This window comes from Talpa occidentalis, unplaced genomic scaffold (genome assembly GCF_014898055.3).
Source record: "Talpa occidentalis isolate TD23 unplaced genomic scaffold, MPIMG_talOcc4v2.1 talOcc4.6, whole genome shotgun sequence".
Classification (NCBI taxonomy): Eukaryota; Metazoa; Chordata; class Mammalia; order Eulipotyphla; family Talpidae; genus Talpa; species Talpa occidentalis.
In genome coordinates this window covers 654758-678006 of record NW_023604972.1, presented here as the reverse complement: position 1 = coordinate 678006, position 23249 = coordinate 654758, and the positions used below count along the sequence as shown (strand labels likewise).

Below are 23249 nucleotides of genomic sequence, written 5' to 3'. Positions count from 1 at the left end.
GCCAGGGACGTTGGGTGGCCCCAGTGGACCCGTGGGGGCCTTTGGTTATGGAAAGAGAGGGAGGGGAGGCGCTGGTTCTGAAGGTCCCAGAACAAGGCCTGTGACGCAGTGGCCAGGACTCCAGGGTCAGTGCCTCTCCAAGCTGGAAGGGCCAGGAGGGTCCTCCCAGGGCCTCCAGGGATGGCCTGCACCCCGTGATCCAGCCCAGTGAGCCTTACTCCGTTCTGCCCCCCAGAACTGTGAAATGATGCATTTTGTTTTAAGCTGCTAAGTTTGTGGCCATCTGTTGCAGCGGCCGGCCAACTCTGCCCCCGGGGCGTGGGGCCGGATGGGAGCCACCCGGGACCCCCTGGGCACCAGGGGCCTGTGGGGCCAAGCCCTGTGGGCCTGGATGCTTTTGCCGGCCCCCCATGAGGCTCCGTGGCACAGTCCGCCGGCGAAGGGCAGAGCACCAGCATGTGACGGTGTGAAAGCCAGTCTCAAAATAACACACACGCGTGACATCCTCCCGTAAGTCACAAACAGCCAAAAATACAGCTCAGGACATATGGCGCCTGCAGCCGCGGAGGGGCAGCCAGGAGGGCGGCGGGAGCCCCTGGAGGCTGGGGGGCCGGCTCCCAACGCACGAGGCAGGCGGCTGCTGTGCGGTCCCTGCTCTTGGAGACGTAGCTGTCTGCAGGCATGTGTGGCCGGTGGCCTGCCTCCTTCCAGAACATTCCCAGTCAAGAGCTTTCAGTTAGCGTTGCCAGCAGTGTCCTGGGGGAGCAGCTTCCTGCAGGGTGCCACTGAGTGGCTGGCAGGGAGGGCAGGCAGGCAAGCATGGGCAGGTGAGGACAGGCGGGGGTGGGTGTAGGCTGGTGTGAGGGTGGGTGGGGGTGGGCAGGGGCTGGCCAGGGCAGGCGTAGGCGGATGTAGGTGGGTGTGGGGCAGGTGGGGGCGTGTGTCGGCAGATGTAGGCAGGCGGGGGCAGGTGGGGGCAGGCCGGGGCCGGTGTGGGCCTGTGTGGGGGCGGGTGGGGCAGGCGTAGGCTGATGTAGGCGGGTGTAGGACAGGTGGGGTGGGCGGGGGCAGGCAGGCGGGGGCAGGCATGAGCAGGTGGGGGTGGGTGGGGGCAGGTGTGGACAGATGTAGACAGATGTAGGCAGGCGGAGGCAGGTTGGGGCAGGCAGGGGCAGGCAGAGGCAGATGCAGGCCAGCGTGGGCCTGCGGGGGCTGGGATGGGCCCGACCTGGGGGTGGGGCCTGCCTCCCACAGCCTGCCTGTGAGTGTGAAGAGCTGGGAGGTGTCCCTGGGCACGTGACACAGTGGCCCAAGTGACAGGATGTCCCTGGTGGAGAGGACACGGCCCCTCGTCCTCCTGGGGAGCTTTTCACATGTGCTGCCTTGAAAACAGGAGCGAGAGAGCCCGCTGGGGCTGCGGAGGGGCCAGGCCTGTTCCTGGAACTGCAGGGCTGGTTCCCTGACACTCGGCACCCGGACGTCCCCGTGCAGGTGTGACGGGCCCAGGGGACGCTGGCTGTGGTGTCCGTTGAGGTCTGGGCCTGGGTGGTCACAGCATCTTGCTGGAAGCCGGGCCCTGGGCAGCTGCGGGCCTGGAGGGAGGGCGACATCCCTGGAGGCTCCGCGCTGTAGACCCGGCCAGTCCTCGGGCGCTGGGGTCTCAACCGGCGGGGAGGGCCCCGGGCGTGCTTGTGGGCTGGACTACCCCCCCCAGCATGGGGTGGGTGTGCAGGGCGGGGGGCCCAGGAGCCGCAGTCCCCCCAGGGCATCCCTTTCTGGTGGTCGAACAGGTTGCTTGAGAGTAGCAGGCCCACAAACGAAACCATTTTTTTTAAAGATTTATTTATTTTTATACAAGAACTGGGGTACAGTCAGAGGCGCAGGAGGGTGAGAGGATCCACCAGAGACAGAGCGGGGAGCAGAACAGGCAGACTGACGAAATCCACCGCTGAGAGGAGCAGCGGGGAGACAGGAGAGGTCTGCTGTGCCCTGGGGGCAGCTCCCTGGCCAACTGGGAATTGAGCCCGCACTTCAGAGGCTGTGGACAGCTTCACAGTGCTGCGCTCAACCTGCTGTGCCGCCGGGGAGGCCCAAAAGGAACCATTTTATTTTTTTGTTTGTTTACTTTTTTTTTCAAAGATTTATTTATTTATTTATACAAGCACTGGTACAGTCAGAAGCACGGGAGGGTGAGAGGATTTGCCAGAGACAGAGTGGGGAGCAGAACAGGTGGGTCCACTGCTGAGGGGAGCAGCGGGGAGACAGGAGAGGTCTGCTGTGCCCTGTGGGCAGCTCCCTGGCCGGCTGGGGATCAAACTCGTGCTGCAGAGGCTTACGGATTGCTTCATAGTGTGGTGCTTAACCCCTTGCGCCACCGGGGAGCCCCCGAAAGGAGCCATTTTAAAGCAAAGATTCCTGCACAAGGTTGTGCCCCCCCCCCAGGAGACCCCACCCCAAGGGCCTGCCTCCACTCACCCGCTCCTGCATCCCTTCCTGCTTTCTAAGTGCGTGGGAGCTGCTGTACCACCAGAGGCAAGTCCACAGGCTCGCGCTCTGGGCTGCTCCAGGCTGCGAGTGCCCCCACCCACAGCTGCCCTCTTGCCCTGTGCCTTTGACCTCTCCCTTTGACGGCTTGGTGACCTTGACCCACGATGTGGTCTCTGTGCCTGTTTTCTGTTCGCCAGATGAGTCCCCTGGGGCAGAGGAGAGGCGATGGGGAGACGCCCACCAGGCAAAGCGCAGCCTGTGGTGTGCGCGCACACATACACACACACACACACACACACACGCGCGCGCGCACACACCCAGAGCCCAAATTGCTGGGGCTGGGGTGTCACTGAGACAGGGACAAACCTGGCTCTGGGGCTGGAAGTGCTGCGGCTTCCCCAGCTCAGCAGGGGGCTGAGGCCGCAGGACCGGCTCTCATGGAGGGGGGTGCATGGAGGGCCCAGGAGCCAGGAGATTCCAGGCCAGTGGCAGGACAGGGAGCCGAGGATATGCTGGGAGGGGCACCCTGTGCCTCCACTGGCCCTGAGAGGCCACGAGCCAGCCTGGGTCCCCAGCCCAGGGGCCGCTCAGGAGCGGGGCCACCGCGGCCACGGAGAGGGGGTCAGGGCGGCCGCCAGAAGCACCTGCAGCTGTGTGCTGGGCCCAGAGCCAGACCCCTGCCTGGGCCCTCAGCGGCTCCTCTGGTGAAGCTGCCAGCTAGGTTCCTGTCATCCCCCTGAGTGCCCTCGAGTCCTCTGCGGAGAGCTGGAGCCGCTCATAAACAAGCCATTTAAATGTCCGCTTCCCAGAAGCACATTTGCGCCGTCCTAGAAGCCGAGGAGATGGCGCCCGCCTCCCGGTGGTTTCTGGGCAGCAGTCAGCTGGTCAGCGCCGCCCAGGATTCTGGCCGGGGATGGGGGTGCAGGAGGGTGCTCCGAAGTGTCCCGCGCTGCCAGCAGTGGGGCACAGCGCTGCTGGCCCCAGCGAGATTACCATTGAATGGCCAGCCTTAAAAATAAGGTGCACCAGGCCTCCCCGGTGGCGCAGCGGTTGAGCGCTGGGTTGCGAAGCTGCCCGCAGCCTCTGCAGCGCCGGTTCGATCCCCGGCTGCTCCCCGGCCACCGGAGGAGGGTCCCGCATGGCGCGCAGACCTCTCCTGCCGCCCGCTGCTCCCCTCAGCAGTGTCCTTCGGTCCTTCTGCCTGCTCTGCTCCCCGCTCTGGCTCTGGTGAATTCTCTCACCCTCCCGCGCTTCTGACTGTACCCAGTGCATGTATAAATAAAAAAAAAATAAAATAAATAAATAAATAAATAAATGAATGAATAAAATAAATCTAAAAAAAAAAAAATAAGGTGCACCAGGAGAAACCCTTCAAGCACCGCGGTTTGGAAAGCCGCTCTCCCAAGGCCCAGCCAGGTGCCTGCGGCCGCCGCGTCCACCCCGTGCCCACCCCGTGCCCCTGCAGCCTGCCCCCGCCCTTCCCTGAGGGCCTGGAGGAGCCGCTTTATGACCCAGCACACACGTCCTCCCAAGGCGAAACCTAGGGCCTCCCCCAGCGGCTGTGAGGGAGCCGCTTCGGCCGCAGTGACCGAGGCCAGGCAGAGGGCTGGGCGGAGGGTGGGCGCGCCTTGGGAAAGTCTTGCCACTCCCGGCCAAGCGGGAGGAGCTCACGGGCTATGCTAAGTGAAGGTAACAGTGGGAGCGAGAACTGGAAGGCGCTCGCCCTCGAGGTGGGTGAGGAAAGGGCAGACACGACAGGGACGGGGGCTGAGCCCGCGGCTTCTCTGGGTGACGGCGATCGGAAGGGGAAAGCCCGTGGCGCGGGCTCCGCTGGCCGGGGCGACGCAAGGATCGAGAACTCATGAGGTTCAGAGCTGCGTCTCGGAAACTCCGTGAGCCTCTTCGATGAGGCTAAGATTCTGGAGTAACTGGACCCAGGGGGCGGGTGGGGCGGGCAGCCCTTTGTTGGGGTGTTCGCAGGCAGCCCAGGGCCCCTGCTGGGCTGAGGCAGGCAGGGCTGCGGGCACCTTTGGGGGTGCTGCGGCCAGGTGTGTGGCGTCTGCTCACTGGCTCCCGAGTGCGGTCCCGGGGCTTTTACATCTGTCTGACCTGCTGAGGGGCGTACCTGTTGCTGCCAGAAGGAGCCCCTGGCCCCCCAAACCTGCCACCTGGGGAGTGGAGGGAGCACCCAGCCTGTTTCCTCCTCACCAGCGTCTGGACCGCAGGAGAAAAGAGGTGTCCCACTTTCCTTCCAGAGCGGACTCGGTGCGGTCCAGGCTCTCCGCTTAGCCCTCATCGGAGCCCAGCCACTTGCTGGGGGCCCCCCTCTGCAGAGGAGGGCCAGGGGCAGGAGGCACCCTGAGGGCGCTTCCCAGGCCAGGGCTGGCGGTGAGTGGTCCAGAGCGTGCCTGAGTCTGGCCTCACCGCCCTCACCGGCCACAGTCTGCCCGTCCCCAGGCTCCTCGGGAACCACCAAGCCCCCCGTGACCCACTCCCGCCCAGCCAGAAGTGCAGACCCTGAGTTCTCCACCTCCGAGTCTCTCCCCTCCGCTGCCCCGAAAGCCAGCACTTCCAGCTCATGTGGACATGAGCCTGGCCGTGAGCCTCCCACCCCAGTGCGCCCCCCGGCCCTGAGCTCTAGTGCCCTCATCCTGAACCCTGGGCCCACCCCTGCCCCACACCCTCCTTGGGTGCCCCCCTCGGGCCTGAGGTCCAGGGTTCTGGCCGGACGGTGTGCGCTGTAAGCCCCACAGGTCCACGCGCCTCCACCCTGGAGTGACCCCCACGTGTCCCCGATCTGGGGCTCTCTTGCTGGTCAGTAGGAGACCCTGGGACAGGTCCCGTGAGGGGTCGCCGGCCCAGGCTGTGTCTCCTGGGACACTGTGGTTTGGCCACAGGGTATGGGGTGGGCGCTGTTCTGGGGACCCTGCACTGCGGCCCTGAGGCGTATTTCACTGCCATTTCTAGTCACCAGGAGGCTGGCACCAGGTGCGGGCTGTCTACTGAGCGTCGCTTGGAGCACTGCCAGGGGCTCCTGAACACCCAGCCCTCCTTGCAAAAGGGTAAACTGAGGCATGGGTTAAGTGACTTGCTAAGCCAGCAACAAATAGGTGCTGAGCCAGGATTTGGACTTGGGGACATCCAGGCACTTGTGTCGAGCACAAGCCCGCTTACTCTCGGCCACCCGCCTCCTCTGCCCGCCGCGCAGGGCCCTTGCTGCCTCCAGACACACCCTGGAAATGGCTGCTTGTGCCTTTCGGACAGCATGGGGGTCTGCAGGGAAACCAGCTCCGTGGGGGCTGGGCATACTGCCTGGACACTGGGCTCCCTGAAGACTGGCCACGTGGCGTGTGGGTCTGGCCCTGAGCCACGGAGCCTCAGGCGTGGTGGCACCTGCCAGCTCTCCCTCAGGGCACATGGGGCATTGGGGACAGCAGATCTCCGCTGCCCTTGTCCTTGTCACCAAGCAGGTGCCCGGCTCACAGGAAAGGCCCTTCCTCTGCCCAGATGCTGAGTGTCAGGTGGCACTGAGGGGTCTTGGACGTTTAGACTCTGGGGCTCGGCTCCCTCGTCAGCTGGGGAACAGCCCTTCTCCGGGTGCGGGGGTAGGGGACGTTCATGGCTGTCCATGTGTATCCTCCTGAGTGAGCTGCTTCTGAGCCCTGGCCCCCAGTGCCTTGCCATCAAGCCCGGTCAGTCAGACTCCTCGTGTCCAGAGGAGTGGTCACCTTGGGATTCCCTGGCCAGGGCGTGAAGACCAGGAGAGGGGACCCGGGAACGTGACGTGCCCAGGACCCAGCTCAGCACCGGAGGGCTGTGGAGGGCAGTTCCCCAGTCCCGAGAGGGAGCAGGGGCGGGAGGGGCACGGCAGGAGCTGTGGCCAGTCCCGCTGCCGACCGGTCACGCTGCCCGCACTCCTGTGGTAGGGCAGGAGCCCCAGCCCTGCGTGGGCCAGAACAGGAGCACGTGCCTCATGGGCACCAGACATGCAGAGGGCGCAGCTGCCGGTCACCGGTCTCAACCCCAAGGTGTCCCGACGGCCTGGCTGCCTGGACGTCAGGTTGGGGTGGGGACGGAGGTGGCGAGCACCGAAGCTCCGCTGTCCTGCAGCACTGGCCCCACGCCCTCCCCGTTTGTGGATGGCCCCACGGAGACGCTGTTCTGGGCCCCGATGCCTGAGGAGTGGACATAGTCCCGGCTCTGACATGCAGAGGAACAACTCAGGAGCCGGCCCCGTTGGGGTGCCCACTGGCTCACACCTGTGCTCTCTCCTCCGCAGCGGTCAGACCCCCAGCTGCTGGCCCAGTTCTACTATGCGGACGAGGAGCTGAACCAGGTGGCCGCGGAGCTGGACAGCCTGGACGGGCGCAAGGACCCGCAGCGGTGCACACTGCTCGTCAGCCAGTTCCGCTCCTGCCAGGTGAGCGGCACCTGCCCCAGCCTCCGTCCTCAGCCGCCCACCCAGGGAGGTGCTGGGCCCTCGTCCTGCTGAGAGGAGGGAGAGGCTGAGGGGACGGTGAGGGCAAGTGGGGTTGGACGTGGCATCGTCACCAGCCACCCTGGAGGGCAGACCCTGGGAAAGGCAGGTTCCCGGGGCCCAGCAGGGGGGCACAGCCAGGGAGCAGCACTAGCCAGGGAGCGGCTAGTCTGGAGGGGTGTGGGCCTCACTCAGGCCTGGCCCACATGTGGCTTTGAGTCCTGAGTGACTGGCTGCCCGTGGTCAATGCTGGGGGCCAGCAGGGCTGCCGCAGAGGCCTGTGAGCAGGGCGTGGTGGACCCACCGTTGCGGACCCTGGCCGTGGCCATGACAGGTTGAGCCGGCGGCTGCCCCTCCGAGTCTCTGCATCAGGGTGCTCCCTCTCTAGCTGCTTCTCCCTCTGCCCCTGCTCCCTGGCACAGCCCTTGTCTCCTGCTTGTTCTTTCCCTCCCGCTGGCCGGGGACGCTGTGGGGGCCGTGCTCTTGGCTCTTGGCCCCGAGCTCTGCGCTTGAAGCTGAGTCTGTCGTGTTACTTCTGGGAAAACTTGGCCCCTGTTCCTTTAAGGCGTCTCTGCCCCGTGCGCCCTCTGCCCAAAAGGGTCTTGCCTCTGAGGTCCACATGGCGTCTTGGGGCTGCAGCCCCTGGCTGCTGTCGCTGGGTGGTTTGCCCTCCCGCTTGTGCGCCTCTCAGCCGCGGTGTCCTCGGCTACTCAGAAGTGTCTGGCGAGGCCCGCCCCGGCTGCCCAGGGGACAGCCCCCCTCCAGCCCTGTCTCTCCCAGACCTCCTGGGTCTCGACCTCAGGCCCCCCAGGGGGCCCTCCCGCTCTCGCTGTCCTGCAGGGCTGGGGGCTGGGGTTGGCCACACTTTCCCCCCATCACGAGCATTTCTTCCCCAATTCCCGTACCTGGGGACTTTCATGGATGCCCAGGCCGCGATCTGCTCTACCTTTGCCGCCTAGACCTTCTGGAGCTCTGTTTTGTGCTGGAAGCAGCTGACTCTTGGGGCGCCAGGCAGTGTCAGCTCCTGTTCTGGCCCAAGAACTCTGCTCCCTGCTCCCGGGAGTCCTGCCCTCCGGCGCCCACAGGCAGGCCTGGCCGGACACACCCCGTGCTCCGGGTCTGCTCTCCTTGGTTCCCTGTTTCTGGCTCTTCCACTCGGGAGTTTGCTGGGCTCCGTTGGGGCTCCTGGCCGTGGCTGGACCTGGAGGCCGGGCCTCACTTGCATTCGCTTCTTCAGGGGTCACCTGGGCAAGAGATCCACCCCTGTGCTTTTCCACGGCTGTTTTTACTGGAGGGGGGATTTGGCTCCGTCACTCAGGCCCCGGGGTGGCGGGGGCCGGATCACCAGCAGCCCCTGAGCGCACACGGGACGCACTGGCCGGTGACTGTCCTGAGCTCAGGGCTTCCTGTCCACCCGTCTCTCCAGCTCTGTCCAGAGAGGTGTGGGTGCAGGTGCTTGCAGAGGGGGTCGGGCGGGGGGCCAGGGCCAACACCAGGCAGCCAGCTCTTGTGAGCTGCAGCTGCCCAGGGGAGGCCAGGTCCCCGCAGTCGTAGGCAAGCCCCCAGGCCGGAACATAAGGATGTGGCGGCCACCCTGAGTGGGAGGCCCAGACAGGGCGAGGCCTCTCACTCTGCACCCTGGGGCTCGGCCGCTGCCCGGGCCTGCTGTCAGGCGGCTGCTGACCGGCCCCTCCCCGGCTGCAGGACAACGTGCTGGACATCATCAACCAGATCATGGATGTGTGCATCCCCCAGGACCGTGCCCCGCGGGACTTCTGTGTCAAGTTCCCTGAGGAGGTCCGGCACGACAACCTGGCCGGCCAGCTGTGGTTCGGCGCCGAGGTAGGCGCGCGGGCTGGCGTGGGGGTGGGGTAGAGGACCCGGCCGCCCAGTCAGCAGTCTTCTGGGACGTTGGTCTCCTGAGTGGCCTTCACCCTCAGAAGGTGCTGACCCAGGAGCCCCCACCCCTCAGGCCTGGAGCTGGCGCCGCCTTGGCTGCAGGCAGGATACACGGGAGCCCATGCGGGTCCCCCTGGTCCCCCGCCTGCCCTGGCAGGGTGTGCGGCCACACCACCCATGGGCCACGGGTTAACCGGCACTCAGGGTCAGGGGTCGTGGCCGTACACCACCTCCCCGACCTCCCCTGCAGTGCCTGGCCGCTGGCTCCATCATCATGAACCGCGAGCTGGAGAGCATGGCCATGCGGCCCCTGGCCAAGGAGCTGACCCGCAGCCTGGAGGATGTGCGGGGCGCCCTCCGCGACCAGGCGCTGCGGGACCTCGGCACCTACACGGAGCGGATGCGGGACGCCCTCCGCCACTTCGATGTGCTGTTTGCTGAGTTCGAGTTGAGGTGACTGTGCCACCAGTGCCCTCACCCCGGGAGGGGCCAGGGCTGGGCGGTCAGTCCCTGGGGTCAGCTGTGATTTGGGGGTGTGGCGTCCTGCAGGCACCAGAGGCAACCCCAGCACCAGAACTGGGGGTTCCTGCAGGGAGAAGCAGCCACAGGCCAGCTTCCTGCCCCCTCAGCCTCCCACTGCCCTCTGCCCAGGCGCTCGCCCGTGCCCGACACCCCGTCCACACTGGCCCAGACAAGCTCCGCTGGGCCCCTGGCCCTGTGCTGGCCCTGCCCAGCCAAGGGCTCCCCACCTGTGGCCTCTGGGCCCCGCTGCTCCCCATCCTGTGTCTTCACCCATAGTCCAGAGGACAAGGGTGCAGCACTGGGGCCTGGGCTCTGCAGAGCCCTGGGTCAGGGCGGGCACCGGGACCTCAGAAGGGGGAAGGGGGTGGCGGCTCAGGCCCGTGGGCCGCCACCAGCCTGTGGTCTTGTGCTGCGCCCTGAGGGAGGGGCCTGCAGGCGTCAGACACGTCCAGCTGTGTGTCTTCCTCCTGCTCCGCCCAGGCTCCCCGGACAGCCCGTCCCACCGGGAAACTCAGGCTTCGTGCCGAGGAGCAGGAAAATGTCCTCACCTGGGGATGGTTCTTGAACTCTCACGGCCTGAAGTCCATCAGTGCTCGTCCTGGGACCCCGTCCCTGGCGGGGTCACCCACAGGCGTGCTGGCCCTCCCTTCCCCTGGCCCTCCCCCTGCTCCCTCCTCCCGCCCTCCCCTCCTGGGCTCATCCTTTAAGGTGGACACAGTGGGCAGGGCAGGTCCAGCCCAGGCAGGTGGAGGGCCAATCCCCAGGAGCCTTGGGCCTGCTGGTTGCCGCCCCTGCAAGTGCTCCCCTCCCTGCAGCTACGTGTCGGCCATGGTGCCCGTGAAGTCCCCCCGGGAGTACTACGTGCAGCAGGAGGTCATTGTGCTCTTCTGCGAGACAGTGGAGAGGTGAGCGCCTGCCCGCCTGCCCCCGCCTGCCCCCGCCTGCCCCCGCCTGCCCGGGACCCACAGGAGCACCTCCCGCCTCAGCATCCTTCAGCCCAACCCTTTCTCAGGCCCAGGGCAGGCTCCCAGGGGAGGCCACCGGGAGGACGGAGCTGCCCACAGCCTTGCCCCTCCCCCCACTCCCGCCACGCTCACCTCCTCCTCCCGCATCCTCACCCCGGCCCCTCTCACCGGCCAGGCCGGGGTCCTCTCTTGGGCCAGTGTGCCGAGCAGGGTTGGGGGCAGCACTGTGTTCTTGCCACGCTGTGCGCGGCACCTGGGGGCGGGTTTTCTGCCAGGACTCAGGCCTGAGTGGCCGCAGGCTCCCTCACGTGCCGGAGCCTTTCGGGCGTCGGGAAGCCGCCTGGCAGGAAGTGAGATGACGGGGGGGGGGGGGGGGGGGGGGGGGGCGCCGTGGCAGTGCCCGCGGTGTGGTCAGGGCCCTGGGGTGGGGAGGCCCTGCCCGCGTGGACCCCGCGGGCCGGGGCTACTTGTGCTCGGTTCCCTGGCTTGGCACCTATGGCCGGGGCAGCCTTCTCTGCATCTGCGTGGCCCCCCACAGCCCTGGCCAGCCCCTCCAGACCAAGCACCCCGCTGACTGCCTGGCGGGGTGGGGGGCCAGGCGCCCCCCAGTCCCCACACCAGCCCCTCTCAGCCACCCCCACCCACAGGGCCCTGGACTGCGGGTACCTCACCCAGGACATGATTGACGACTACGAGCCGGCCCTCATGTTCACCATCCCCCGCCTGGCCATCGTGTGGTGAGTGCCCGCCCCGCGCACCCCGCCCCAAGGCCCAGGGAGCCAGGGCTCTGCCTGAACTCCCAGCCAGGGTGGGAGGGACCCCCAGGCGCGTGCCTGACACCCAGCGCTGGTGGCAAGAGTCGGGGTCCCTTGTGCCCTGCCTGGAGGAGGGCCTGCTGGCCATGCAGGCCGGGCGTGTGCTGGGGACAGAGCGAGACAGGGCCGAGAGGAGCCTCCAGGTGACGGGACCAGGGTCCCCGTGGGGGGCAGTGGTCGTGGCAACTCTGGGGTGGTGGGCACTGAGTCCAGCTGGGAGCCCTGGTGCTGGCCCCCGGGGCTCAGCGGAAGACCTGGGGACGGCGAGGGCCCCAGGAGGGTGAGGGAGGGCCGAGCTGAGGAGCAGGCGGCGTCCGGCGGCTAAGGAGGCTCCGGCCCGCTCCAGCTGCTTCACTCAGACCCAGGCTGGGGCCTCGCGTCTCAGTCCCGGGCGTGAGCAGGGAGCCGCCGCCTCCTGAGGGTGCTGAGCGTGAGCAGCTGTCCCAGACTCGCTGCCCTCAGGGACGCTCGGCGGCCCTTGGGACTCCACAGCCTGGTACCAGCCACGCGCCTCACTGTCCTTCCTCACTGTCCACTGCGGCCACACACGGGCCCCTGCTGCCCAGGGTGCCAGGACCCCTGCTCGCAGCCCAGACCGGAGCTGGCACCTGCTGCAGGTGTCCCCACCAGTGTCCCCGCCAGCGCCCTGACCGCCCCCGTGGGCTCCCCACCTCCCTGCCCATCACTCCCACTCACCCCAGGGCCTGGCCACTCCTGGTCTGGGTGCAGCAACCAACTTCTCCTAAAACAGGGTGTGACCCACTCCCTGGTGCTCCGTCCCCAGAGATGCCCTCTAGTGCCCCCACCCCAGGGTCGCCCCAGGGTCTGCCGGCCCCGCGACCTCGGGGCGTCTGCCGGGTGCGGGCACGGCTGTGTGGGGCTGGTGCTGCTTCCTGGCCCCCCACGCCCGCAGGCACGAGGGGCAGGCCATTCCTCTCCGGGCCCGCAGGAAGCACCACTTGCGGTGACCCTGAAAATCTGAGGGGCTGGACCCCAGCGTTAGGGCATGGAGCCGCAAAGACAGTGACCAGGGAGGGCCCAGCGCCCGGAGTCTGCGGACCGGAGCCCAGGGCGGACAAAGCCTCCTGTGGGAGCCGGCCGCCCTGGCACGTTCCCCCCACCCTGCGAGGGCCCCAGGCTGAGCAGGTCCCCTGCGGCGCAGCCTGCCCAGTCAGCTTCCTCACGCGCGCGCGCGGCCTACCTGCCAGCCGCCACAGCCTCGCCTCGCCCCGGACGGTTCCGGCCTCTGCGCGTGGGGCTGGCACCGCCCGACCATGGGGCTCCCTTCACAGGCACGTTTCCCTGGTGCCGGTGCTGCCTATCACGGCCCCTGTAGGGCTCGGTGACGCCCTTGTGTGGCATTAAGTGTCGTATTAAAGAAAAGGTTTACAAGAACACCCCGAAGATGAGCTTAACACAGGAGGTGAAGACTTGTGTGCTGCAAGCAACAGGATGTCTGGAGACATCACAGGAGGCCAGGAGAGCAGGGGCCTGGCGTGGCGCCTCTGGGCTGCTGGCCACTCTCTCCACGACCCCCTGGCCGGAGCTTTCCCGACCAGCTACTGGCCCCTGTGCAGAAAAGATGCCCCTCAGGTTCCCACAGAACCACAGCTGGTCTCGGTGGTCAGGACGACGTCGAGGGGTAGAGCAGAAGGACACGCGGGTCCTGACTGGGCACCTCCGGGCAGCAGCGGGGAGAACGGAGGCCAGACACAGCCCAAAGCTCACGGGGAAGGACAGTCCTCCTGGCAGCTGGCGCCCGGATGGCCCACAGGAGCACCTCCCGCCTCAGCATCCTTCAGCCCAACCCTTTCTCAGGCCCAGGGCAGGCTCCCAGGGGAGGCCACCGGGAGGACGGAGCTGCCCACAGCCTTGCCCACACACAGATGGAGGTCAGACCCCGCATTGGTCCAGTCTGAGCCCCACACGGCCAGGCCAGCGCCCCGGGGCCATCAGACTCTGCTGCTGTGCGACAGTCCACAGCCTTCAGCACGCGTTTGAGATCGACTGTTGCTGGGCAGACTTTGGAGCAGACGACCTTCCCGTCACAGGAAAGACTGGGGTCCCCGGGTAGCCCGGCCTCCCGTCTCCGCACTCGCGCGCGCTGTCCCTTGAGGTCAGTCCCACGCGTTCTCAGCCAGGGGTAGAGCTTCACGTCTGGCTTTGGCAGCGGGTACTTGGACTCGACACCAAAACAAGAGCCACAAGTGAAAACAAAGACGGACCGGACACAGTCCAGGGCCCATCGGGAAGGGGGTGGGATGTGCCCGGGGGTATGCCTGGGCCCTCCGGCTCTGACCGCTCCAGAGAGCTGGTCTGGACGTGGATGTGGGCAGGGCCCTGCTGGGTGCTGGCGCGGTGGTGAAGCGGCCCAGCGTGGCTGGGAGGGGGCTGCCTGGAGGTGGAGTCGGAGCAGAGGTGGATGGGTCCAGTGGAGCGGATGGGGCCACGCTCGAGGCCCTGGGTGCCCTGAGACAGGGTCTGCCCATCCTGCTGCACAGGATGTAGGTGCCAGGGTACAGGGGGCTGCTGGGGGACGGCGGGCTCCGGACGGCCTGGGCAGTGGCTCGTGGGGCTCTCACAGGCTCAGGAGGGGCCACCTGCGAATCCAGGGGCAGCAGCTGGCCTGGGGTTGGGCAGAGGTGTGGAGCTCCTGGGGGCATGGCCTGGAGCTTGTATGTGAGGGCCTGTCCTGTTGTCCAGGCCCCAAGATGCTGCACCTACCTGCAGACCCCTCGCCCACAGGGTCTGCGCTGGTGGGGGGCTGGCACAGCTCCAGCCGGCGTGGTGGCCACTCCTGCCTGGGCGGTGGGCTCTCTCCTCTACTGCGCTGCCCGCGGAACCCTGTGGGACACAGGTCCCACCCAGGCCCCATGCTGGCACAGGGTCAAGCACAGACTGGGATTTGCCTCGGGCCGCTGTGCCAATGCCCAGGCGCCCTGCAGCCCCGTGGCCGGACACCAGCTGAGCAGCCCCTGGGGTGGGGCCTGGCGGGGTCACCGCTCTTCTGTGGACGTGGCTGAAAGTCAGTCACAAGCGGGCGCTGCGCCTTGACCCTGCCTGGCCTTTGTGTCTCCAACGCAGTGGCCTCGTGGTCTACGCTGACGGCCCCCTGAACCTGGAGCGCGAGGCGGAGGACATGTCGGAGCTGTTCCGGCCCTTCCACACGCTGCTGCGGAAAATAAGGTGGGGGGTGGGGGCGGGGGGGTGGCGGGAGGGGTTATGGAGACTACGGGGGATGGGGAGGGACCTACGGAAGGGCAGGGGCGAGGGGCAGGGCCTGCGGGCCCGTTCGCCCCTCCCGCGCGGTGGCCAGGACCTCAGGCTGTTCCTCTGGCTGGTGTCGTGTTCCTCCGCACCTCGGGGCAGTGGCTGGTGCTGGGGCGGCCTAGCCTAGCAGATCTCGACGCCTGGACTCCTGAGGCCACACCACGCACTGCGGACCCTGGCTCTGGCCGTCAGCTGCCCAGTGAGGCACTGCTTGGTCTTGGCAGGTCTCCCACACCTCAGGCCCAGGCGGAGGGGCCCTGAACAGCCGAGCAGGGTGCACCCGGGCCATGCGGAGCCCTGCCAGCCCAGCCCCGTATGGGCAGCAGCTGAGGGCCACCTTCACGCATATCCCTCCCACCTCCGGGCTCTCGCCGCTTGTCAGCGGTTCCTGGCAACGCTGGGGAGTGCTCCTGGGCCCGTGGCAGCCCATCACCCCACTCTCTGCAGCCGGTGGCTGGGTGGCTGCGGACCGTGCCCCAGGGTTGCCGGCCCTCAGCAACTGCCCCCCAGCCTCCCCTGGAAGCCTCAGGAAACCCACGCTGCCCTCACTGCCAGAGGCCTTCCTGAGACGGGCACCCAGCGCGGCCTCCTGCAGGAGTGAGGCTGATGCCTGCCCTCTGATCCCTCCTTGGCCTGGTGGGGTCCAGGCCTGCCCTACACTGCCCACACATTCCCCTGGTTGTGCTGAGAAGCCTGGGGGCCCTGGGACGCCCTCCCTGAGTCTGGGGGACCCCAGGCCAGGGCAGCCTGAGGCAGAGAGCAGGGGCAGGTTTCCTTGGCTGCTCCTGCCTTTCCAGGGGCCCTGGACAGCACCTGCTCCATGCCGCCCTCTGCCCACGAGGAGCCACAGGTGACACAAATCCAACGTGACCAGCAGGATGGCCACTGGTGGGCCAGTAGGGTTGCTGGTGGAGCCCAGCCAGTCTGTGGTTTATCTGAGGACAGCTGGCTGCCTCCCTAGACCCAGAAGCCACAGCCTCTGTCCTTCCTGGGCATCCAGCTGGGAGAGGGGACAACAAACAAGGCCCTGGACTGTAGGGGACAGGACCCCGTAGGGTGGGGAGGGCTGGGTGTGGAGTTGGAGGAAGAGGTGTCCAGCGCGGAGGACGTAGGTCGGGATGGTCCGGATATAAGAAGCGTGTGAGTGACCTACTGTGGAGTCAGAGGGTTGGGAGAGAGAAAATGGACAGACGCCTTTTCTAAAACTACCTGCAGTTCTAGGGGCTGAAGAAAATAAGCGAGACAGGTACAGTACACTCCCAGCGCATCCTTTTAACAAGAAATCGTCAAACAGCCAGGGAATAAAGGGCGTCTTACTTTGAAAGGAACTTAGGATGGATGGTGTCTTCTTGGGAACAGCGGCCGCAAGGTGATGCTTAAGACGCTGAGACAGAACTGCCAGCCAGGATTTTATAACCAGAAAAAATGCCCTTCAACAGTGAAAGATGGATTATTCAGAGGTACAGAGCTGGGTGACTGTGTTACCAGAGCCCGCTTGTAAAGAGCGGCTAACTGGAGCTCTTCAAGCAAGAGGAAAGGCGCCCACGAAACATGGACATGCGAGAGACCAAGAGCCTGCAGGGCAGGGCCGGGCGGGCGGGCGGGCTGGCGGGCACAGGGGGAGTCGGGCCAGCGCAGCTTAACGCTTGAAAATAATATCCGTGTTTTGCTATATTAATTTTTAAAAGGAGAAAAAAACAAATTATTTTGAAAGCTGCAGAAGAAAATTCTGAACATTTGAACACCGGTTTTGTGATGACGCTGTGATGGCAGCATCTCCTAACAAGTGGAAGGGGATTTGCTCAACCCGATGAAAGACTGTGTATGCGCGTGCGCACACGCGGAGAGGCAGGCCCTTTCCTGAGACCGTGCACCAAAAATCAACTCAAAGTAGACCAAGAACATATATAGAGACCCCGAACAGTAGAACTCTCAGAAGAGAACGCCTGGCAACACTCGCGACGTGGCCTTGGCGATCAGCCTCGGCTGTGGCACCAAAAGCTTAGAGAACAGCCACAAAGATGGACAGGTCAGACTTTGTGGAGACTGTAAGATCTTGAATGTTGAAAGATGCCGATGACCGTTAAAAGCCAACCCACAGGATGGGAGGAAATAGTTGGAGATGTACCCCTGCTGAGGGACCGGTAGCCAGGACCTAGACAGAGCCCTGAAAACTCAACAGGCAAAGCACAAAGGACTTCAACAGGCCTCTCTCCAGGCGGACACGGCCAGCAAGCACACAGGGACGCTCAGCGCAGGCGTCCCTGGAGCAGTGCCAGTCAGCGCCTGGGGGACACGCGGGCCCTGCTGCCTGCAGCGGCCTTGAGGATGACACTGAGCAGAAGGAGCCATTGATCCCCATGGGTGATCCCCTCTCCCGGGAATGGAGACCAATCAGGTCACAGGGCAACCTTGGGGTCGCCCACGGCCTGAAACAGGCCCCAGCTGTGTTGAGCAGAGAGGAAACGTGGCCGTAGGTCTGCGCGGAAACACGCAGTGGGCGGGCGGAGGCCAGCCAGGGCCGGGCGACGCGCGGCCAGGATTGCAGGCCCCACATATGTCAGCTCTGTCGAGCCACAGGAAAAAGACCACAGTCCAGGTAACAATGGCCAGAGCAGAGGGGGCCTGGGCTGACCACACGTCAGGGCTGGGCGTGGGCAGGAGAAAGCACCCAGGATGCGGGCTGCGGCCGGGGCTCCCCTGCGTGCCCAGCACCTGCTGCAGGAGCACACACCACTGGGCAGAGCCTGTGGGCGGGCGGCGGCGGGCACCGGCCATCTCTGCCCTGAGAGCCAGGCCGGGGGTGGGCGCTGCGCAGAGAGGCCCCAGCCCCGGGGCTGAGGCACACCAGCTGTTCTGGCTGATCCCAGACGAGTGACACCAGCCTTGTCAGAATGCGTGTCCCCATCCTGGGCTATTCTGCCCGGGCACACTTATGAAGTACCTGCTGTTTGCCTGGAATTAGGACTTGACCGTGCGTCCCTTGCAACATCCGTAAGTGCTGCGGGCAGATGCCGGCCCTGGGGTGGGTGGGCTGCGGATTCGGCCATGGGGCGTGAGGCCGGTGGGCCCAGACACGGCCGGCGGGGCTGATGGCCTGGGCGGCCGCCGTGCCGTCTGCAGGGCCTGCGGCGTCCACCAGGACCCCTGGTCTCACCCCACCTGTCTTGGCCTTGCAGGGACCTGCTGCAGACGCTGACGGAGGAGGAGCTGCGCACACTCGAGCGCAGCCTCTGCATCTCCCAGGACGCCGAGTTCCCCTCACGGGCTGACGCCCAGGGGCCCCCCGCCCTGGCGCCCGCCTTCCCCGCCCCCCTGCCCCCCGAGGAGCTGCTGTCCACCAAGGCCAAGCACCCAGAGGCGGAGCTGGCCTGCTCAATGCAGTACGACGACCAGGAGCTGGAGCAGCTCAGCCGCATGGTGCACAGGGCGGGCGACGAGATGTCCTCCCTGCTCTCCCCGCCTAGCGCCAGCCAGTCCCCGGCACACAGGCCGGCGGCCGAGGGCAGCCCCTGCCGGGAGAGCTCCCCAGGCAGCACGCGCCCGCAGCCGGGCGGCAGCGAGGAAGAGGGAGCCGTGTTCTTCATGGATGACGTGGAGGGAGCAGCAGAGACGCCAGGGGGCCCGTCCGGATGGGGCGGCAGTGCCGGGCCCCTGGAGTGTGGGCAGAGCAGGGACACCAGGCAGGAGGGGGCGGGCGAGCCCTCCGCGGCCGAGGAGGGGGACTTGAGCAACAACAACAACGTCCAGGACGACAAGCTGGGGCCGGTGAGCCTGGCGGGCCCCAACACCTGCAGCTGCCTGGACAGCCGGGCCCCGCTGGACAGCTGGGAGGCAAGTGCGGATGACGCGGGGACGGCCGAGATCATCGCCCACCGGACCGGGGGCATGAAGCTCTCTGCCACGGTCATCTTCAATCCCAAGTCGCCCACCTCCTTGGACGTGGCGCTCGGTGCCCTGGACACCCCTGGGGGCGGCGGCGCCCCTTGCGAGCTCGCAGCCGAGGGGACAGAGGATGGTGCCCACAAGCTCAGCGCTGCAGCCACCAGCTGCCTCCTGAACTCCTGTGTGTGCTGTGGGGGCTGCGGAGGCAGCAGGGAGGAGGCCGTCGAGAGCCCGCAGGACAGGGCCGGCCGGGGGAGCGTCCTCGGCTCTGCCAAGGCCAGCACCAAGGGCCCGGCCGGCAGACTGGAGGAGGCCCTGCCCGACCCAGAGGCGCTGCCCACGGGCTCCCTGCCTGCCCTGCCCCCGGAGGACGCCCCTGACACATCCAGCAAGTGCCTGGCACACCCCTCAGGTCCCCAGGTGGACGCAGTCGACAGGTGGCCAAGCGGGGACAGCGGCGTCCACCGGCAGAAGGAGCCCTCGGCAGGAGAGGACGAGGGGCGGCCCAGGGAGGCGGCCGGGGAGCAGCCCTCGTATCTGCCGGGCTCCAGGTAAGCGCCATCCCTGAGGGGGACGCTCTGCGACACTCCCTTGGTGTGAGGCCTGTTGGCGGCTCTGCCCGGGCCTGGGCCCCCAGGTGTAGCCTCTGTGCGAGGCAGGCGACCCCGGCGGCCTCCTCTCTGTCACCTCCTCCTCCCACCGGTGGGGGCTCCGCACCGGCCCTCGCCTGCCCCTGTCGGGCCCCAGCGTGGCCCACGTGCAGGTGGACTGGGCAGTGGCCCGCAGCAGCAGGGGGGTTGCCGGGTCCTGAGACCCCGGCCTTCCCATCTCCCCGATGTGGGCCACACCTCCCTCCGCCCCGCCCTGGTCATGCCTTGAGCCAGCCGGGTGGCTGCTCTGCTCTGGGCTGCAGGGAGGAGGGTCAGGCCTGCCCAGGTGGTCCTTGCTGGGGCCCTTCTTGGCACCCTCCCGGCCTCAGCGGGTCTGACTGGAGGTGGGGGGACAAGCCTGTGGGAGCTGGACGCAGAGCAGGTCAGCTGGGCAGGCCAGGGCCGAGCGGGTGCGTGGCGTGAGAGCTGACCTGTGGGGACCTTCACCCTGGGACGGGTGTCTGGGCTCAGGCACCTGCTGCTCCAGGCCATCCGCTGCGCAGACCCAGCGCCGTGCTGGCCGGTGGAGGCCCAGCTGCCCTTCCTTCTCCCACCAGGGAATCCGAGCCCTGCGCCGGCCGGGACGTGGGCCCTAGCCCTCCAGCTCCCCGGCCACGAGCCAGGCTGTGCCCACGCGTCGCCTGCTCTGACGCTTCATGGGCCATGAGGGAGCTGGATTTTCTTTTAAGAAGGAGCTTCTGTCTGTGGTGTGGGCTTCGTGTGTCCCTCCTTCCTGTGGGCGGATCGTGTGCCCGTGTGGGTGGACAGCACCTGCTGGTGGGAGCACATGGACGGGGTGCGTGGACAGGGCACGTGCATGGGGGCACAGAGGACGGGCTGTGTGGACAGGCACTGTGGACAGGGCACTGTGGATGGGGCCCCGTGCTGCTCCCACACTTGGGGCCATGAGCGGAGCCACGTGGACACTGGGTAGGGGTGTGTTTCCTGCTGCGGGTGTGCCTTGAGGGGGTGCTGGTGTGGGCACTGGCCACTGCCCACCTCACGGCACTGCGGTCGCCAGGATCTCTGCCCACTCCCCTATGCTCAGGGCCTCCCTCCAGTGTCCGCCACGCTGGCCTTGGACTCCGCCGCGGCTCGGTCAGTTTCCTTTGGTGGGTCAATCTGCCCAGCACCCCCACCCTGCTCCCCAAAGGCGACAGTTTAAAATTTGCATGACTAACCCTTCAGTGGCCAAAATACAGGCAAAGGAGCGTGCACGCGCGCACACGCACATGCACACAAGCGCGTGCACACGCACCTCGCCTGCCTCCTCCCGGTAGCTGGGACCTGTCTGTGGTGATTTCCAGAGACCCCCATTGCCAGTGGGGCTGCGGGCCCGCCGTGGGCCCTCAGGCGTGTCCTCAGGCGGGCCGGACCCTTGCGATCCCAGCTGGCACCGCGCCGACCAGCCTCCGCTGCACGTCCTCTGCTGCGTGGGTGAAGCCATCTTTGAGACGCATGCCCAGCCTCACCAGCGGCGTCCAGCGGGATGAATTGCTGTCCAAGCCTCCTGAACACGCCTCTTCCTTGTGCCCGCGCTCGGGGACTGCTGGGCAAGTGAACCGTTCTTTGCAAGGCTGGCATGAGACCGTCAACAAATTCCTGGGCAGGATCCGGGGTTTCCGGCTTTGACCTGCCCCCTCTCTCGCCATCTGTCCAGGTGACACCTGCCCTGTCTGGGGCCTTCTGACGCCCCCTCAGGGACACTGGACACAGTCCGCCTGTGCCTCACCACTGGCTTCTCGGGCCTCGTCGGCCACACAGACGCTGCAGCTGGGCCCAGGGAGGAGCATGGGCCCGCACCCTGGAGGGACGGCCCCATTGTCCAGGAGGGCACTGCCTGTGCATTCGGGCCAGGCCTCAGGCAGCGGTGCGAGGGCCGCCGTGCTGGGGCCGTGGCCAGCCCTGTAGACCCTGTCCCATATACACTGCACGGGCAGCGGGGCGCCGTCCACTCATGTCACAAGCCGGCTCCCGTCCAAGGCGGAGACTCACCCAGGACCAGCCTGTAAAGCCTGCCCTGGAGGTGACCGAGCAGTGGCCACTACGGACAGACCACTCCTGAAGACCAGCCTCCCCGGCAGAAAGGCCGCAGAGCTCAAAGACAGGTGGCTCCACAGTGGCCAGCTGGGTTGTGGGGCTGCAGGCGCCAGCCCCACTTCTGCAGTGGGAGCCAGAGCCCGAGAGGCAGCTCCAGGACCCGGCTGCAGTCCGCTCGTCCCCGGCCACACCCAGCAGAGCCAGCGCCTGTCACTGTGACCCCGCAGCCCCGCCAGGCCCAGTGCGGGCACCAAGGGGACGGTGGCCGCCCTGGCTCGGGAGCCTTGGTGGCCACAGAGGAGGCGGAGCCTGAGGGCCACTCTGGCCAATCCCCCAGTGCTCAGCCGACCTCCGTCCAGCAGGGGCTGCTTGGGGGCGTTGGGAGGCTGGCCAGGGCCTCGCCAGGAGCCCTCGGCACCCACCACCTCCCACAGGTGCTGTGGGCAGGGTTCTCGGCAGAATGTTCTGGAACCATGTGCCTCGTGCTCCTTTTATTGGCTCTTACCTTATCAGTGGTCGCCGGTGAACCTCTTTTTGGAAAAGGTCTTCCTTGGAAGGCTTGTGGCTACTGCCCGCGCATCTAGGCTGCCCCTGGAGGTGGGCACGCCTGTCCTGGCGCATCCCCCACTTCTCCCGAGAACTACACGGCTCTTTGCTGTTCGTAAACGTGGTCCCTGTTCGTCGTAGAAAGCACTGAAAACATAAAGGAATAAAGGAAGGATCGAAAAATCACCCCAAATCCTACGAGCAATTTTTATACTTTTGCTGAAAGCCATCTGATGATTATTTACCCACAAAGGTCACTGTGACAGCGCTGGCTGGCTCCTCCTGCCTCGTGGGGGGCTCCCCGCAGCCTCCCCAGCAGGTCATTGCCACTCTTCACACCTTTGCACCCTCTGCAGTGGGGAAGCACCCCAGGGAGGGCACGAGGCTGTTCCCCCAAATGTGGTCACCCTCCCAGTGCATTGCTCAGCAGCACCACTGGCGGCGGGTCACCCTGGCAGCGGCCCTCCCGCCTCCATGCCTGGGAGGCGACATCCCCCCTGGCAGCAGCTCTGGGGGGCCAGGAAGGGGTGCGCCTTGAGGCTAGGAGTGCTGTGGGCGATGGGGAGGGCTGGCTTCCACCCCACCCCAGGCTGGCTCCGCCCATCAGGACCGCCATGGGCTGTGCACAGGTGTCACCCCACTGAGCCAGGAGCCCCAGGCCTGGCTGTGCCCCAGGAAGGGCGAACAAGGCTGATTGAGCAGTAAAAAAAAAAAACAGAAGAGGAGCTGGAATGAATTGGGCTCTTGAAAAGCAGGTCGGGCGTGGTGGCTGTCCCGGCTGCAGGCAGACGGCAGGGGCCGGCCTCACAGGGTGACCCCTGGGGCGTCCCCGGCAATTCCAGCCCCTTCTGCTGACTCAGCTGGGCTGGAGCTGGAGCAGCCCCGGCCGGCCAGGGCAGCAGTGACTGTGGTCGAGGCTGCAGCCTGGCCTGCGCCCCTCGGCCCCCCACCTCGAGACCCCACCCTACTGCACTGGCACCTCAGGGGCCCGCAGCCAACGTACCAGGCTCCCCTTTGCCACCACTTTCCCTTGCCTCCTGGCCCAGCCCCGTCCAGGGCAGATGGGGGCGGGGGCGGGGCCGCGCCACCCCTGCTGACCCCCAGTGTGACATGAAGGCAGGAAGTGGTTTGCGGCTTTGCCTGTGAACCCTGGCACGGCCAGGCTGGCCCCCAACCCATGGGCGCAGCGCTTGTGGGTGGGCGGTGCCATCGCGTCACATCCTTGCCCGACATGCACACAGCTGCACGCGCAGGCACACTGATGCAGGCACGCACACTCGCGCGTGTGCACGCACTGACACGCCTGTGCTCTCAGCTGCGCGGGCTCGGGCGCGTGGGTGTGTCTGTGAGTGGGACTCCAGTTCCCTCAGCGCTGAGCATCCTAGCACAGCAGGGGGCCCCAGCTCCCCACTGTGGGTGCCAGGACAGGGTCCAGGCCCGTGTGGAGCTCCCCTCCCCTGGGTGGGCTGAGCCCCAGCAGCCCACGTCTCCCTGCCAGCATGGGGCCCCTCCTGGCCCCGGGCCCTGCCGCCCTGGGGGCACCTGCGATGCCCTGCGCGGAGGGCGCGGCTGTGCCAGGAGGGTTGCAGTGCGAGCGTGGACGGCGCAGCAAGCAAGCACTCCCCAGGAGCTCGCGGCGACCGCGGACTCTGGACCCCTCCAACAGCTTACGCCCGGCTGACATGTCCAGCAA

General features: G+C 66.6%; 1 protein-coding gene across 2 annotated transcripts in view; it reads left to right on the top strand.

Annotated features, from left to right (window-relative positions):
- Positions 1-23249, top strand: part of ZFYVE28 (zinc finger FYVE-type containing 28) — a 37855-nt gene that overhangs the window by 8347 nt on the left and 6259 nt on the right. Inside the window, exons 2-8 of one of the 2 annotated variants that reach the window (XM_037529131.1) lie at positions 6767-6907; positions 8669-8806; positions 9114-9316; positions 10201-10290; positions 10998-11087; positions 14250-14351; positions 17615-18871. In XM_037529131.1, the coding sequence (XP_037385028.1) occupies positions 6767-6907; positions 8669-8806; positions 9114-9316; positions 10201-10290; positions 10998-11087; positions 14250-14351; positions 17615-18871 (2021 nt within the window). Of the gene's footprint in view, positions 1-6766; positions 6908-8668; positions 8807-9113; positions 9317-10200; positions 10291-10997; positions 11088-14249; positions 14352-14659; positions 16023-17614; positions 18872-23249 lie in introns of those variants that run through there. The other variant, XM_037529132.1, reaches the window with a different exon arrangement.